The sequence below is a fragment of the Phoca vitulina genome, unplaced genomic scaffold (genome assembly GCF_004348235.1).
Source record: "Phoca vitulina isolate PV1807 unplaced genomic scaffold, GSC_HSeal_1.0 scaffold6, whole genome shotgun sequence".
In the NCBI taxonomy this organism is placed as follows: domain Eukaryota; kingdom Metazoa; phylum Chordata; class Mammalia; order Carnivora; family Phocidae; genus Phoca; species Phoca vitulina.
The window spans coordinates 51,160,138-51,179,138 of record NW_022589709.1 but is presented as its reverse complement, the minus strand read 5'-3'; the positions used below and the strand labels follow the sequence as shown (position 1 = coordinate 51,179,138).

Below are 19,001 nucleotides of genomic sequence, written 5' to 3'. Positions count from 1 at the left end.
GAGTGGGACACTTAACTGACTGAACCCCCCAGGCGCCCCTGAAACCTTCTTCATGGGGCAGAATGGTGCCGTTTCTGTCCAGTTTGCCATTGCCTGGTGGCACAGTCGCCCGCTCATTCTCCCAGTTCATCAGCAATTCTCTTCTGTTTTCTGAAAACTATGAGGAACCTACTGTTTCAGGCACTCTCAGTTTGGTTATTAAAATTCAGATCTTGGGGGGGCGCCTGGGTGGCTCAGTCGGTTAAGCGTCTGCCTTCGGCTCGGGTCGTGATCCTGGAGTCCTGGGATCGAGTCCCACATCAGGCTCCCCGCTTAGTGGGGAAGTCTGCCTCTCCCTCTCCATCTGCCTCTCTCCCCTGCTCATGCTCTCTCTCTCTCTCTCAAATAAGTAAATAAATAAAATCTTAAAATAAATAAATTAATTAATTAAATAAAATTCAGATCTTGGGCAACTCTCTGGGGTCCCCTCCCTCTTTGGGAGCTTTGTACTCTATCACTCAATAAACTTTACTATCGGTCAGTAAATTTTACTATTGGTCAATAAACCTTGCTTTGCTGCCGGAAGGAAGGAAGGAAGGAAGGAAGGAAGGAAGGAAGGAAGGAAGGAAGAGAGGGAGGGAGGGAGGGAGGGAGGAAGGAAGGAAAGAAAGAAAGAGAAAATTAAAATAAAATAAGATTTTTAAGGTCTTCATAATCTAAACATTGCAGCTGGTGGAGATCTCATGGAACTTATGATCCAATCAGATAATGTAAGCTGACACATTTCTGTGATCAAGGTTTTTGGTTTTTTTTAAGGTGAAGTGATACTGGCACAAACTTACTTAATCATAGAAATTTTGGTTATAATATTTTTTAAAAAACACCTCTGAAATTATTTTTTCTTAAAATCACGCTTCACAGAACACAAGAGGTGAGAGGGAATGTTCTGAGAAAAATAACATCAGGGGGGCACCTGGGTGGCTCAGTCCATTAAGCATCTGCCTTCAGCTCAGGTCGTGATCTCAGGGTCCTGGGATTAAGCCCCGCATCAGGCTCCCTGCTCAGTGGGGAGTCTGCTTCTCCCTCTCTCTCTGCACCCCCCACTCATGTTCTCTCTGTCTCTTTCTTTCAACTAAATCGATAAAATCTTCAAAATAAAGGAAAAGAAAAATCCCATGGTATCAAGCAGCACTGTCTCCCAGTGCTAACTGTGGGTTTCCATTGGTGCTGCTTCAGAGGGAGGATACAGCAGTGGGGAAAGGCTGGCTTTGGGTGTTGACATAGCTTCAGTACCCTTGCAAAGGCAGTACTAATACACAAGGAGTATTCAAGAACAATGCCTATGGGATCTCTATGGCCCAGCTCTAAACACTGTGGGGTTCCCCAAGGTGTGAAATCCTCAGGGACTAGAACAGTGGAAGAGATGAGACCAGAGCCAATCCTGACGGGCAAGGTTTTGTAGGGAAGTCATGCTAGACAAGAGTGATCTCCTAACTCCAGCTCTGTCAATGCTGAAGTCCTTTTAGGGACTTTCTGCAAGGACTGGCCTGACTTCCAGTTACTGAGCTACCATCTTCAAGTCTTGGCCTGCCCTCCAGCTGCAGCTTTTGAGAGTTCATGGAAAGGGACTGCCTAGATTCTAATCCTTGGAAAGATGGGCTGGTTGGGTCAAGCAGCATGGAAACAGCGGACACTCTGACGGAATGTGACACTCCCAACCCCCACTCAGGGCTGGCTGCCGTGGACCACATCAATGCTGTCATTCGGGAAGGTGACCCCGAGAATACGCTGCTTGCACTGAAGAGACCGGAGGCCCAGCTGCCCACTGTTTATCCCTTTGCTGCTGTGATGTATCAGAATGAACTTTTCAACCTCCAGAAACAGAATGCCATGGTAAGTCTGAGGACACTCCAGCTACAAAGCTGTTAATTCTGAGTCGAAGCCATGAGGAAGGCTGTTTAGGAAAGGTGAACGGGGCGCAGAGTCTTTAACTTGTACCAATCCCTGTTCCCCTGGCCTCCCTGTTCCAGGTCCACCAGCTGCCTTCCTCTTTAACTCCCGCTTTTCTTCTCCATAAAGAGTCTGCCTAGTTAGGAAATGCAGGCAGCAGTCTACACAAATACACGTTGAAAACAAGTTGTTCTTATTCTCTTAGTCTCTGATTTTTGAAGCACTTTGGATAATTTTTTAACTGTACTGAAATTTTTAAAAAATATATCATGTTTTTTGATATAGAATAATTAGCTGCGAGTCTGCATTTCTAGAAATGAAGAACATTAGCACCATGACTTTAACTTTGGCAAATTGAATGCTGCTTGATATGCGAATGGTATTAAGTAGTAATATATAAGGTTACAGTAATTAAAACCATGTGTACTAGTACAGGATTAACCCAAACAGTGGAATAGAATAAAAAGTACTGGAAGCAGAGCCAAGAATTGAATATATGAGAACGCTAGTATTTCAAAAAGGTGGAGAAGAGAATGAACTCCTTATGAGTGTTTAGCCATTTGAAAAAGAAAACATGACCTCACTACACGTATCAGAATAAATTCCCAACATAAAAAGTTAAATGTAAAAAGTAACTTAAAAAATTGAAGTTCTAAGGAAATGTAGAAGAACATTGGATCTTAAAAATCAGAAACAGCACTGTTCCACGAAAAAAAGGGAGGAGCGGAGGCCAAAAGCATGAACAGCCAGTTCACAAAGATCGGCATATACAATGACAGACACACACACACAAATGCTCAAACTCAATCAGAAGTAAATGTAAATTAAGATACAGTTGTTTTGGGAAATCAGATTGGTAGCACTGAGAGATCTAACGTCGTGTAGGCATAAATTTGGGGCAGGAGGCATCTCCTCCATGGCCGATGGAAGAATGAATGGGGCACCCTTTCTGGAAGGCTGGTCCCAGTTAAGTGTATGCAGGTCTTTTACCCATTATCCTGACAATTACATTGCTAGGAAAAGAGCTTAAAGAATATGAATCAAAAAGTTGTATTCACAGGGATTGTTTCACAGCATGTTCTGTAATACTGAGAAGCAAGAAACAAACCACATGTTTAACAACAGGTTGCACATGCTAATATCAAGTGGAAAAAATGAGATTAAAACGTCATTATCTAGAGGGTTTTTTGTACTATGAAAATTCTGTTTAAAAAAACCTCTATAAATGTTTGTATGAATTAAAAATAAATAAATGGATATACACTAAAGGGCTTGGGTGGGAGGATTTGTTTTCTTATTCTTGCATACCAAGACTTCTTGTTTTCTAAATAGAAAGATACTATTTTGTAATAAAAGAAAAATAGGTCATGTTCTGAAATTGCGCTTAAGTTCTTTCATTGATAGTTTCTCCTGTACCACCAGCTTTGAAGCCCAAGGCTACTCACACTCTAGCCCAGCCATTCATCCCTAACTGGTCAATGGTCAGCCTATGGTTGTCCAGCCCCACTGCTTCTTTATTTTCCTGTATCCTTGCTGCTGAATACCACGTTAGATATTTGTGGACAATTACTGGAAGGGGTATAGGAGTTGGATCTCAAAATGTTTCCATCCTGCTCTTTTACTTGTAATTTTATACCTCCTTTATGTGTTAAACTTGTAGTTAATATAAGAAACTTGGATAAAATTTGCTTACATGCTCCCTATAATAACCCCTTCTTCCCATTTGCTTTGGAAGGTAAAATTATGCCTTGTTACTCTAAAATCCACTGCTGTGGGATACCTGTGGAGATCCAGAGAGCTATAATGCATTTTAATATAAATATTACATTTTATATATTAAATACAGAAAATATTCTAAATGTAAATCCAGTTTTTTCTATTAATTTTCTGCTCCCTCTGTGTTCCTTCCATGTAATGGAAGAAATAACCCTTTTGAAGTTGAACCAAGTCAGTATAAAATGGTTAAATGGAAGAGAACCTTGAAGGGGGAAGCTGTTTGAAAGTCTCAGGATGTGGTTTTTTAAATTTTATTTGACTGTAGTTGACACACAATGTTACATTACTTTCAGGTATACAAGCTAGCCACTTGGCAAGGTTATACTATATGCTATGCTCACCACAAGTGTAGCTACCATGAGATGTAATTTTTAAGCCAAATCCAGAATTATAAATCATACTTGCTTTATTCTAAGATTGACTTCACATTTCTTCAAATATCCAGACTTAATAGTATGTTTTAAAATTTCTACCCAATTATCGGGGCATCTGGGTGGCTCAGTCAGTTGAGCATCTGACTTGTGATTTCTGCTCAGGTCATGATCTCTGGGTTGTGAGATCGAGCCCCAAGTTGTAGGGCTCCATGCTCATCGCAAAGTCTGCTTGGAGATTGTCTCCCTCTGCCCCTGCCCCCACTCACTCACTCTCGCTCTAAAATAAATCTTTAAAAAAATCATAGAAAATAACATTTCTACCCAGTTATTAAAAAGTGACTCAGATTAACTTTTTTGGGACTAGAATTGATATTCTTAGCTTAATGAGTTTGGTTTACTTTTCTGGGGTTATAACTTGTAGGTAAAACTCTCCCCTCTTTGCCTTACCCTTACTTTAAACTGAAAATCACTACCGAAAATCTTAACCTCACACTCTCAGACAGAGACAGGCTTGTCTAATCCTTCACTTAATTATTTGGTAAGTCTGAGCCTGTAAGCAGCTAATAGAACGGGTGGTGGGAATCAGCTAGGGCAATGCAGATGTTTGAGGAATCAGAACCTTTGGTTGTCATTAATTCTGTCCCTTAAATGATCAGCTAAGAAAAACCCAGAACCTGCTCACTTGTTCTTTAAAGCCAATGAAAAATAGGTGGCCCCTGAGCCTTCTTTCTCCGGTTTCTCAAAATCTTTAAGTTTTCTTTGTTCTTTGAAATACGTGTTCTAAAACCCATCACATACCTGAGGCTTGTAATTTGGGAAACTTGTATTGCACATATTTTCCAGCAGAACTACTTGGCCCATGAGGAGCTCTTGATTGCAGTGGAAATGCTGTCTGCTGTTGCTTTACTCAACCAGGCCTTGGAAAACAGTGATCTCGTTTCTGTGCAGAACCAACTCACAAGCCCAGCAATAGGCCTCAACAATCTGGATGAATCGTATGTAGAACGGTAAGGGAACATCTTCCAAGACTCCCTTTAATACAGAAAGGTGTGTTTGGCAGATCTTGCAAATTAAAGATTTGCTCCTTGCTGAAGAAATCCATATATCTGTACTTGATTCCTCGAAAACTAGTCTACTTCAACAGTCCTAATATGAGTCCTTTTTTACAGTATTTCTTTTAGGGGGAGAAAGAATCTAAAAATGACCATGTTGTGGCAATTACTGACTGACTTTGTAGTTACCAAAGATGATGTGATAGGCTAAAAATAAAAATGAAAACATACCTTCCTGGGGTGCCTGGATGGCTCAGTCGTTAAGCGGCTGCCTTCAGCTCAGGTCATGATCCCAGAGTCCTGGGATCAAGCCCCACATCGGGCTCCCTGCTCTGTGGGAAGCCTCCTTCTCCCTCTTCCCCTGCTTGTGTTCCCTTTCTCGCTGTGTCTCTCTCTCTCTGTCAAATACATAAATAAAAATCTTTAAAAAAAGAAAACATACCTTCCCTTGGGCTTTTTTTTTTTTTGGAGACCACTGAATGTAGAAGAGTTGGAAGAAACTTTAATCATGGTCAAGTCCAGTTATTTTATTTTACTGATGAGGAAACTAAATTTGGATTTATGGACCCACAGTTGGGCAACTGAAGCCCAAACCCATTGTTTTGATTGTTAAACCCAAAGAATCCTGAGAGCACAGTGGATCATGGCAGTGGGTGACAATCTCAGTTTAGTGTCTTCCATTTCATGTCTCTGAAATATGCTACTAGATAGTACAGTTGATAGTATACAACACTACAGGAGCTCTAGAGAGAAAATTAAGGGGCCAGAATAAGGAGTCCTTTAGAGATTCTGTAAAACCGAAGCCCAAGTTAAAAGGAGTGATTTTGTAGCCTGGATTCTTGATAACCAGTAGGGGGCGATGTCTGCATAGATCCTGACAAAAGCTCTTTTCAGTACTGATTCCAGCTGAACTGCTTAAATAGAGGCTGGGTCATTCTTTTGGATCATGACAGTTGTACAAGAAAATGTAAAAGACTTTAGATTTTTTTTAAATGCTTGACTCCTCATCTGTGTAGAGAATGGCCCCAAAGTAGTAGGAGAGAGGATTTTCTTTTTTAGTCTTCTTGGGGAAACGGATGTTCTTGTTCTACTTAAATTTGGCCACCTGATGAATATAACTCCTGAGTCTGTTCCCAAGGTAATTTATTTTATTTCTCATGGCACCATTCTCTTCCCCAGGCTTAGAAACCTCCAGTTCTACTCGTTTTCCTCTGCCAGGCACCCTTGTGCTGTGAACAGCCTGCTCATTTCTCCCCGTCAACAGCCATTCTGTGTGTGTAACACCTGCAAAATGTTGCCATTTCCCAGCCACCGCCTAACTGGACTTGTCACCTTTGCTTCCGTAGTAACTTCCAAACTGGTCCTCCTGTGTCTTTAATGTCCTCCTTCATTTTCACCTAACCAGACTTGGCTGCCGTCCCTCAGTGCTTGAGTGGAAGACAGAGCTGGTGAGCTGGTCACTTCCTTATGAAGCTTACAGCCCAGTGGGGCTCTAATGGGACATCTTGGTGAGGTAATTGTCACAACTGTCCCACAGATTGCACATCCTGGCCACTGCCCTCTAAATTACTGTACTGCCTCCCTCCATATCACCCATTTTGATTACCAAAATTCCTCCATATCCGCCCCCCAATTTACAAATAACCCATCAAGGAAATGGTCTCACACCCCATTTGAGAACCACTTTTTCCCAGGGGAAAACCACAGATACAGCTTCAGAGTTCAAGTATTCTATATGGGAAACTTGAAAAAAAATTGTTCATTTTAATCATGTTTTTAAAGTTTGACCTAAGCACTTTCTGGGTCAGCAGAATGACCAGTACCAACATGAGATATCAGGGTCCCCTTTGGTTCTTGGGCTGACAGTTGATCCAGCCCCAAGTGATCTTCCACAGCCTCAGCGTTTTACCTTCATGGTCCACTGTTTAACCCAGTTCTTGGAAGCCCAGGTTTTTAAGTTGAAGAAATGAGGCTCCATCTGGGCCTCTCCCCAGGGTTGTCCAGGTTCTTCATAGCACCAGGGGTGGGGCAGGGCCACCTTGATGAAGTCATACAGAGTATCTACCTATTTGCCATGGCTTCCACCTTGGCCTGTGGTTCCCCAGAAAGACTCTTCTAATTCTCACAAAAGTGATGGAGAGCTGGTATTGGCTCTAGGCATCTGCCGTCCCAGATTAATTGTCCCAAAATGTAGTTATGGTTACAGTGCTCTCTATTTGATTGTTCCTTGTTCTCATCTGCAATAAGAACAGACTCCTCTCTCTAAGCACATTCTGACTTCGCTCCAGTTGCATCCCTCCTTGTGTGTCACGCTTCCGTCAAGCTGGATGTGAACACACTGTGTACATGCTGGCCTGTCTACTGTGCGTGCTCCTCTCGCCACTGGGAATGGGGTGCCTGTCACCTCTCCGGGCACACTGCTGGAGCTGCCTACCACAGATGATGCTTCCGCAGATTATTTCCATGCTTCTCCCCACGCCAGCTAATGCCATCTCTCCTGACATCAGCGTGATGTGGTTAAAGGAACATAGATAGCATCGGGGCCAAAAATATTGGAGTCTGACTGTTGACAGCCTTTTCTTCATCTCTAAAGCATAGAAACCCCTACCTCTGCATCAGAAGTCTGTTAGAAAGGTGCTGTTCCTGGTCTGCCCATAGCCACTAGTGCAGAGTGCTCTGAGAGGCGTGGAGGGACAGGACTTGGACCTCTCTGTGAGGGTGAACTGCAGAGTGTCTTCTATAGCTGATGCCTTAGTCCTGGAGACTAATGTTCACATGGAAAAGGCTTTGCAGCTCTTTTGGGTTACTCCTAAAAAGCTCTTTCCTTTGGCTACTGTTTGTTCGTCTCTAAAGAAACGATGGGCGATGATGAGGATTTTCCTGTGTTCATCCTTAAGCTTTCTCATTTTATTCCCCCTGGATCATTTAGATGTTAAGCATGTGAAATGCCCATAAGGATTTTGCCCTTGCTTACAGAATGGCCTCTGTCCCGAAGCGACACTCAGGAGTGCAAGTTGACATTTTGTTATTGTTATTCAATATTATTGTTTATGTATTACTAGTGTAACAGAGTGTTTCTTAGGCTTATAAATTTTGGTAAGGTAAAAATCTCAGACGTGACCGTTAGCCACTTTCAGGCCTGAATCTGGTGACACCTTATTCAGCCACAGATAAAAGGTATCACTACCACTTCCTATTTTGAATGTTTTTCTCTCTCAAACTACCCTCTATAGAAGGCACCGAGTGCTACCTTAAAGCATGCAGAATTTTGACAAAATCGGTCACAACCAGGAAAACAGTTTTAAACTTAATGTGATGTTACTTTTTCTAACCTCTGCTGTTAGCAATCCAAAGGTGCTATTCAGAAGTCAAAATGCATGATGAATAAGTATGCACATAGAAGTTGGCCTTTATTTCCCTGGTGTAATGCAAAAGCAAACTAAACTCTTGACTTTCTCTACTTGGGGCTAGAACAGCTCGTGTTAGCTTATGTTTGTAACATTGGTTCTGTGATTTTTAAATGGGAAAAATGACTTTTGAGAAATGGGTTTCTTAGTACCATATCAAGATGGATAATTTTCATCCCTAAAATTTCCCCAAACAAGACAAGTAATTGAAGTGGCTGATCAAGCTCTCTTTGCCAGAGGGCTGTGCATAGTGAGGAGGGTCAAGGGTCAGAAATGAGGGGCAAGAATGCTATAGCAGTGAGCGGACACAGAGGGAGGTTTTTGAGTAGCTGCTGTGAAGCCTGAGGAGAAATGGACAGGTGAGGAAGGATTTTACTCATGTCCTACATCTTCGAGAAAACATACGTTGAAGATCTGTGTTACTCAGCAAGGTTTCTGGAACTGCATTTGTATTTTATTTGATTCCTCACTGGGCATATTAGGCCTCAAGGTAACGCAGCTGGGTTAAGGTTACAGGGGTAAAGGGCTCTAAAGCTCAGATTTTGGAAGGAACAAGAAAAATTATAAAAAGTGGGGCACCTGGGTGGCTCAGTCGTTAAGCGTCTGCCTTCGGCTCAGGTCACGATCCCAGGGTCCTGGGATCGAGCCCCACATTGGGCTCTCTGCTCGGCAGGAAGCCTGCTTCTCCCTCTCCCACTCCCCCTACTTGTGTTCCCTCTCTCACTCTGTCTGTCAAATAAATAAATAAAATTAAAAAAAAAAAAAAAAAAAAGAACCCTTGATGCAAAGGTTGAGAACCATGATGGTTCTAAATTTTACCACATAAAAGTTATCTGAAGCCTGAGCAGAGCCAAAACATGCAAAGGGAAGGAAAATAAGAAACTGAAGGGGAAAAAGTGATTTCACAGAGTTGAGAACTTAAGGGGTTTTTTTTTTCCCCTTTTTCCTTGAGTTAGATATGAGGTTGGATTTTGAAGCAGTTTCATTAAACAGCATTTGTTCATAAAGTATCATAAAGAAAAAACACCATTAATATAAGTGAACTTGCTATGTGTTCACAAAGTTGCGCTAGACAATTTTATGTGCCTTTCTACTCTTAATCTCGTAACATCTACTTTTGGCCACGTGCCAAATTTAAGATGCATGAGATGAACAAAGAATGAATGTCTCTGATAAGTATGATTGTTTTCTCTTCCACAGTTACACAAATACACTACTCACCTTTAAACTGGAAGCCTTATCCCAAGGGCAAGATAACTTAAGCTGGAATGAAATTCAGAATTGTATCGATATGGTTAATATTGAAATTCAAGAAGAAAATGACCGTAAGTATAAAACACTTTCCTTCTCTTAGTATAATGAGAGAATAAGGTGTCTGCACCACTTAGTTCCCTAGATTAGGGCTGCAAATTTTTGCTCATGGAGTTTATGAGAGCACACTCCCCTGATAGGCATGCATATATTTATATATAAATTTTATGCCTATAATACTGCACCAACATATACATACATTACAAAACATACACAAAAAGACATAAAAGGATAGAATGAAAATGCATAAATAGAAGTCCTCATGTTTTCTTATTTATTCATACTTCAGAGATGACTACTCTAAATAACTCAGCTTTTTAGGCACTCAACTTTATTTTGACCTTTCATTTGGGCATTTTTTTAAAAATAAAACATATGTTGCTACCCTAGGGAAAAATTGGAATGCAAGTCTTTAGGATCACAAATCATGTGGATTCACTGTGTATCTAGAAATTATGAGCTACCTGCAGGAATGTGGACAATCCCAGGAGGATATGCCCTGAAACATGCTTTCTTGAATGTCACCTTACCTCCTTATCTTGCTTACAAAAACAGAGTGAAGAATGGGGAGCTCTATAACTCAGCAATCAGTGTAGTCACTGCTTTTCTGTAGCATGAACTGTCAAATTCAAGTGTAGAGCGGTCTTTTCCATCATAAAAACAAACAGCACCATCATCTTTGGCTTTGTCTGAGCTGTTCGATTTGTTGGCAGCATTTGGATTAAGATGGCTGATGTCACTGACCTCCCCTCTGTTCTCCAGCTTTCCCTTATTTTTCTAACTTGTCCTAAGTTTGCTCACAGAGTAAACAGATACTTCTCTCACAAGCTTAGGCTGTTCTAGTGTGTTTTGGTGAGGTCTTAGTTCTGGTCTTCGAAGGCAGAACCTGACTTTGGGATAGTAAAATCACTCTTGATGTAAAACATACAACTTTGTTACTTGATTGCATTTGCATAATTTTCTTTTCTTTCTTGACTGTTTCCTGTGAGCCCTGTGCCCAACATCAAGGCAGGGTTTGTTTTCTTGTTGTTGTTAAACATCTCGCTCAAAGTCCCTAATAGATAACAAGTGTTCAGATATGCTGCCCTGACATCCAATTCACAGATGTACCACTGTTCCACTGATCCCTGGACAGTTTCTTCATTGTATCCTTTTTAAGTTCTTTAAATCTTCAGTTCCTCTTCTCTGACCACACAGCTTGCTGCTGCCTCTGCATGTCCTTGGAGGGAGGCATTGCAGGAATCCCTGTGATCGGATGTTTTGCACACAGCCCACTTAGCTCTTTTCCAACACATTGCCTTGGCTGGTGGTTCTTGCCAGATGTTAGTCAAGAGGGAAGCACTAATTTGAGCAGATGTTCAATATCATCTGGTCTGGGGGCCTGTTACAAGGCTCAGACCCCCAGCCCCTTGCCCTCCTGCCCTGCTACTTGACCCTTAGCTGCACACTCTTGAGTTACCTGCACCGGTGGTTTGGGTGCTTTGGCTAATGCAACTCAAGGGTAGGACTCCTCTGTTTGGTAAACAAAACAAAGAATCAGGTGCCATCTTTCTTTTCTAACTTGTCCCTAGTTCTTTCTGACAATACTCTGTCCAAGTCTGCTTCGGTGATTTCTGTGTTCTGCTAATATGGCAAAGGTGTGTTAGTTCTCAGTGCTAAATGGTTGTATTTTTACTCTCAATCTTTTTTTTTTTTTTCCTTTAAGATTTATTTGAGAGAGTGAGCGTGTGAGCAGGGAGAGGGTCAAGGGAGAAGGAGAATCTCATGCAGACTCCCTGCTGAGCGTGGAGCCCCACGTGGGGCTCAGTCTCACAAACCTGAGATTGTGAGGAGCTGAAACCAAGAGTCGGACGCTTAACCAACTGAGCCACCCAGGCTTCCTTTTACTCTCATTCTTAACATTGATTAAAAAGCTGGGTGAAGGATGCCATTTTGTCCCAGACTATCAAATAGAGCCTTTACTTTTTTTCAGGAAAAGAAAAACAAGTAATGTTTGTATAACTTAAAAAAAAAAAGAATTTTTTTTTTGTAGGTGGATATTATTTCTAAGCAACAATATCTTTGGATTGATAAGGCATTATCTCTCTAGGCAACTGCACTACTGCTCTTTTCCATGGCTGTATCACATAGCCACTATCATATTTCTTCTGATAATCATGTTATGAAGGGCATATGCCATAACCACAACAGTTATTTCAGAGACTTCCTTATCATATTTCCTTTCTAGAATTGCTAGAATTCAGTGCAGAATATTTAATACTCTGTGCTTTGGTTTGTTTAGTTATGTCAAAATGAGGTATTTTCAAAGTTCTTGAAGTATTGAGTTTGATATCCTATGTTTAGGTAATTTCTTTAAAAGCTAAATAAAATAATATGCCATTATGAACTGGCATGAATTGCACAATATAGTAATTAAATCATCTGAAAGAGCTAAGGATTTTTCATGGACATCTTGAAAGTGCATTATCCTTCCCATCCCACCCCTGCCACACATTTCAAGGTCTAATCTTGTGTCTGAATTGTGATGTGGATAAGGATATGCAGCTAATGGGACATGATAAATGTGGAAGGAGAGTTTAATGGAGAAGCTGCTAAATACATTTCCTCAGACTTGGATGCTCTGCTGATTTCTTACTGGAAAGTTTACTTTTCCCAGTAGAGCCATAGAGGAGCTTCATTTTAACTATGTAGCGTAGACAAGGTAGTTTTCTTTCTTTGAATTTTTGCTTCAATTTGGTAGGTACCCTTCTTTGTAGGTTACCTCATCTGATGTCTTAAATATACAATCTGTAAGAGAATGCCCACTCTTTCATTTGACGAGAACGTCATAGTCTTGTATATGTTTTAAAAAATTGGGTCATGCATCTATATACTGCCTACGAGAGATTCATTTTAGACCTAAAGACACCTGCACTTTTGAGGACATGGAGAACCATTTATCATGCTAATAGACATAAAAAGAAAGCCAGAGTAGCCATACTTATATCAGACAAACTAGATTTTAAATCAAAACTGTAACAAGAGATGAAGAAGGGCACTGTATCATAATAAAGGGGTCTATCCAACAAGAAGATCTAACAATCATAAATATTTATGCCCCCAGCATGGGAGCACCCAAATATATAAGTCAATAACAAACATAAAGAAACACATTGATAATAATATAATAATAGTAGGGGGCTTTAACATCCCACTTATAACAATGGACAGATTGCCTAAACAGGAAATCAATAAGGAAACAATGGCTTTGAGTGACACACTGGACCATATGGACTTAACAGATATATTCAGAATATTTCATCCTTAACCAGCAGAATACACATTTTTTGAGTGCATGTGGAATATTTTCCAGACTGGATCACATACTGGGTCACAAATCAGGCCTCAACAAATACAAAAAATTGAGATCATACCATGCTTATTTTCTGACCACAATGCTATGAAACTTGAAGTCAACCACAAGAAAAACTTTGAAAGACCACAAATACATGGAGGTTAAAGAACATCCTACTAAAGAATGAATGGGCTAACCAAGAAATTAAAGAAGAAATAACAAATACATGGAAGAAATGAAAATGAAAACACGACAGTCCAAAACTTTTGGGATGCAGCAAAAGCAGTCTTTAGAGGGAAATAGATAGCAATACACACCTACCTCAGGAAGCAAGGAAAATCTCAGATACACAACCTAACCTAACAAACTAGATTTTAAATCAAAACTGTAACAAGAGATGAAGAAGGGCACTGTATCATAATAAAGGGGTCTATCCAACAAGAAGATCTAACAAGGAGCTAGAAACGAATAGTAAATGAAGCCTGAAGCCTAAAGCCTAAGGGAACTAATAAAGAGCAGAAGTACATGATGTAGAAACAAACCAAAAAAACAGGACAGATCAATAAAACTAGGAGCTGGTTCTTTGAAAGAATTAATGAAATTGATAAACCCCTAGCCAGACTTACCAAAAAGAAAGAGAAGGGACCCAAATAAATCATGAATGAGAAAGGAGAGATCAAAACCAACACCACAAAAACACAAACAGTTGTAAAGGAATATTATGAAAAATTGTATGCCAACAAATTGGGCAATCTGGAAGAAATGGATAAATTCCTAGAAACAACTAAACTACCAAAACTGAAATTGTGAGAAATAGAAAATTGGAACAAACCCATAACCAGCAAAAAAATTGAATCCGTTATCAAAAATCGCCCAAAAGGAGCACCTGGGTGGCTCAGTTGGTTACGCATCTGACTCTTGATTTTGACTCAGGTCATGATCTCAGGGTCATGGGATTGAGCCCCTCATTGGGCTCCACACTGGGCAAGAAGCCTGCTTGGGATTCTCTCTCTCTCTTCCCAACCTTCTGCCCTGCCCTACTTGCACACTCTCTCTCAAACAAAACAAAAACAAAAACAACAAAAAAACTCAAGTGAAAGTCCAGGGCCAGATGGCTTCCCACGGGAATTCTACCAAACATTTAAAGAGTTAATACGTATTCTTCTCAAACTGTTCCAAAAAAATAGAATTAGAAGGAAAATTTCCAGACTCATCCTACAAGGCCAGCATTACCTTGATTCTGAAACCAAAGACCCCACTAAAAAGGAGAAGTACAGGCCAATATCCATGTTCATCCGGGTGAATCTTCTCAACAAGGTACTAGCAAATCAAACCCAACAGTACATAAAAATAATAATTCACCACAATCAAGTTGGATTTATTCCTGGGTTGCAAGAGTGGTTCAGTATTCACAAATCTATCAACGGGATACACCACATTAATAAAAGAAAGGGTGAGAACCATATGATCCTCTCAATAGATGCAGAAAAAGCATTTGACAATTACAGCATCCTTTCTTGATTAAAATTCTTCACAGCGTAGGGATAGAGGGAACATACCTCAATATCATAAAAGCTATATGTGAAAGACCCACAGCTAAAATCATCCTCAATGGGGAAAAGTGAGTAAAGTCTCATGATACAAAATCATTGTACAGAAATCTGTTGCACTTCTATATACCAATAATGAAGCAGCAGAAAGAGAAATCAAGGAATCAATTCCATTTACAATTGCACCAAAAACCATAAGATACCCAGAAGTAAACCTAACCAAAGAGGTAAAAGATCTGTACTCTAAAAATTGTAAAACAGTTATGAAAGAAATTGAAGATGACATGAAGAAATAGAAAAAAATTCCAAATAGAAAAAATTCATGAATTGGAAGAACAAATACTGTTAAAATGTGTGTACTACCCAAAGCGGTCTACACATTTAATGCAATCCTTATCAAAATACCACCAGCATTTTTCACAAATCTAGAACAAACAATCCTGAAATTTGTATGGAACCATAAAAGACCCCAAATAGCCAAAACAATCTTGAAAAAGAAAAGCAAAGCTGGAGGCATCACGTTTCTCGATTTCAAGCTATATTACAAAGCTGTAATCATCAAGATAGTATGGTACTGGCACAAAAACAGACACATTGATCAGTGGAACAGAAAAGAAAACCCAGAAATGGACCCACAACTATGTGGTCAACTAATCTTTAACAAGGCAGGAAAGAATATCCCGTGGAATAAAGACACTCTCTTCAACAAATGGTGTTGGTAAAACTGGACAGCAACATGCAGAAGAATGGAACTGGACCACTTTCTTACACCACACACAAAAATAAATTCAAAATGGAGGAAAGACCAAATCTGAGACAATTTGAGACAGAAAACCATCAAAATCCAGAGGAGAACACAGTCAACAACCTCTTTGACATCAGCTGTCGCAGCTTTTTACTAGACATGTCTCCCAAGGCAAGAGAAACAAAAGCAAAAATGAACTATTGGGACCTCATCAAGATAAAAAGCTTCTGCACAGTAAAGGAAACAACCAACAAAACTAAAAGGCAATGTATGGAATGGGGGAAGATATTTGCAAATGACCTGACAAAGGGTTAGTATCTAAAATCTAAAGAACTTAACAAGCTCAACACCCAAAAAACCCCAAAAAATCCAGTCAAGAAATGGGCATAAGACATGAATAGACATTTTTCCAAAGAAGACATACAAATGGCCGACAGACACATGAAAAGATGCTCAACCTCACTCATCATCAGGCAAATACAAATCAAAACTGTAATGAGATACCACCTCACACCTGTCAGAATGGCTAAAATTAACACAGGAAACAACAAATGTTGGTGAGGATGCAGAGAAAGGGGAACCATGTTATACTGCTGGTGGGAATGTGAGCTGGTACAGCCACTGTGGAAAACAGTATGGAACTTCCTCAAAAAGTTTAAAAAATAGAAATACCTTATGACCCAGCAATTGCACTACTAGGTATTTACCCAAAGAATACAAAAATACTGATTCAAAGGGGCACATGCATCCCGATGTTTATAACAGCATTATCAGCAATAGCCAAATAATAGAAAGAGCCCAAATGTCTATCTCCTGATAAATGGATAAAGAAGATGTGGTGTGTATATATATGTATATATATGTATATATACATAAAATGGAATATTACTCAGCCATCAGAAAGAATGAAGTCTTGCCATTTGCAACAACATGGATGGAATTAGAGTGTACTATGCTAAGCAAGCTAAGTCTGTCAGAGAAAGACAAATACCATATGATTTCACTCATATGTGGAATTTAAGAAACAAAACAGATGAACATATGGGAAAAAGGTAAAGAATAAAAGGAGAGAGGAAAACAAGCCATAAGAGACTCTTTTTTTTTTTTTTTTTAAGATTTTATTTATTTATTTGACAGAGAAAACACAAGCAGGGGGAGTGGGAGAGGGAGAGGCAGGCTTCCCGCGGAGCAGGGAGCCTGATGCGGGGCTCGATCCCAGGACCCTGGGATCATGACCTGAGCCGAGGGCAGACGCTTAACAAATGAGCCATCCAAGCGCCCCACCATAAGAGACTCTTAATGATAGAGAGCAAACTAAGGGTTGATGGAGGGAGATGGGTGAGGCATGGATTAAGTGGGTGATGGGTATTAAGGAGGGCACTTGTTATGATGAGCACTGGGTGTTATATGTAAGTGATGAATCACTAAATTCTACTCCTGAAACCAGTATTACACTATATATTAACTAACTAAAGTTTAAATAAAAACTTGAAACACTAAAAAAAAAAAAAAAAGTTGAACAAATAAAGAGCTCCGTTTTGGATGTGTTGTTGTTGTGGGAGACATCTTATGTAAGCAACAGACATTCTAATTCCTCTGTTCTACTTCTTGTATCTTATGTTTTGATTTTGGTCACAGTAATTGAGTCTCTTTTTTTCTAAAAGCCATCTTTTATTTACATTTTTTATGCAGATGACTTAGCAAATTCCTAAGGCTATAGTTAGTGCTTAATAAATGTTGAATAATGTTCTCAAAAATAAACCTCTTTTCCCCTCAAAAAAATAGAGAAGCGGGTCATGGACTAAGGCTCGGCAGTGGGATTTTCCCTTTTCTTATAAACAGAGGAAGTGATACAGATGTGCCAGGGTGCTCCTGGGTAGGTCTTTCAGCTCCTGTGAGGTCATTTACTATGACCTCAGCAGCTTGTATTCTTAGAAACGTAACAAACAAAAACTTAAACAAGTGATTTCAATCAAGTCAGCTGGAATGCACTCATTCCCAGGTGATTGGCCATTAGGAACACACATTCTCTTTCTCAGACATAGTTCTGTTAAGATAATTTTTGAATGGGGTGTTTAAAAGTATTTAGAACAGTCTACCAAAGGGATTTCATGTCCAGGGAATGACATGAAGTATTCTCTGTTCTCCAGGTTATAACTCCTACAGGGTAAAATGATAATACCTTATATATATGGATAGTACTTACTTTCCTGAATTCTTCCAGTGTTTTGATATAATGTAACTTGCATTTTAGAGAAGTGTTTTTGCTTATTCTTCAAATATATTTAAGTGTTATAATCTGGAATAATTTCTGGGCATTTTAAATTGTCCCTTTCCTTCTACAGATAAATCTTTTCATTCTTAGCAAGGTAGTATTTATGGGTCATCTATTCAGGAGATATTTAGCTAAATATTTAACTTGAGCGTCAGAACAAAGATAGTTCTTAAAAATTACAGTACTTACTCTGTTTCATAGCATGTCACGTTTGTAAAGTGACTTGTGATTATGTTTGAAAAGTAGCTAACAAAATGACAGTAGTTTGGCTCTAAGAATGTTTATTTTGTAAGCACTGCTTGTTAATGTGTAGTTTCTTTACCAGTTCTTATCCGTCAGCACTAACCTGGGAAGCAAAAGCCCCCTGTTAGTGTGTGTATGTGTGTGTGTATGTATGTGCATGGATTTTTTTTATCAGTACATTACTGTTAATGTATTTTGTCTTCCTTATGATTTTCTTAGCATTTTCTTTTCCCTAGCTTATAAGAATACATATGTAATACATAAAAACATACAAGATACTTGTTAGTTGACTATGTTATCGGTAAGGCTTCTAGTCCATAGTAAGCTATTAGCAGTTAAATTTGGGGAGAGTCAAAAGTAATACATGGATTTCTGACTGCATGAGGGGTTGATGCTCCTAACCCCCACACTGTTCAGGGGTCAAACGTATATAAGTATATTCATGCATATACATGTATACGCTGTAGTATTTTATGACTGGCTGATAGTTTATTTTTAATAATTAGATGGTACTAAGAGGGGGCCTCCAAATAGATATCCTTTGCTAGAGTTGTAAAAACTTGTCAAATTCCATAGCTTGGCTTCTGTATTTTTCATTCCTGTACCCCTAGGAATTGTAGCTGTAGGACACATCACAACCGTACCATTTCCTCTTTCTACCAGCAATGTATGAGAGTTCCAATTTCACCACATCCTCACAACACTTGCTATTGTCTTTTCTATTATAGCTGTCCTAATTGGTATAAAGTGGTATCTCATTGTGATTTGAATTGCATTTTCCTAACAGCTAATATGAATATCTTTTCATGTGATTATTAGCCATTTGTATATCTTTTTTCAAGAAGTGTGTGTTCAAGGCCTTTATCCATTTTAAATTGGCTTTTTATTTCATTGCCCTGTTATAAGAATTCCTTATATTTAGGATACACATATATATACAAGTATACAAGTCTTCATCAGATACAGAGCTTGCAAGTATTTTCTCCCAATCTTTAGATTATCTTC

General features: G+C 39.5%; 1 protein-coding gene across 3 annotated transcripts in view; it reads left to right on the top strand.

The window, feature by feature from the left end:
* IQGAP2 (IQ motif containing GTPase activating protein 2) overlaps positions 1-19,001 on the top strand; it is a 294,620-nt gene that overhangs the window by 175,646 nt on the left and 99,973 nt on the right. For 2 of the 3 annotated variants that reach the window (XM_032404164.1, XM_032404162.1), the window contains exons 10-12: positions 1,709-1,872; positions 4,923-5,086; positions 9,739-9,863. In XM_032404164.1, the coding sequence (XP_032260055.1) occupies positions 1,709-1,872; positions 4,923-5,086; positions 9,739-9,863 (453 nt within the window). The remainder of the gene's footprint in view (positions 1-1,708; positions 1,873-4,922; positions 5,087-9,738; positions 9,864-19,001) is intronic. The other variant, XM_032404163.1, reaches the window with a different exon arrangement.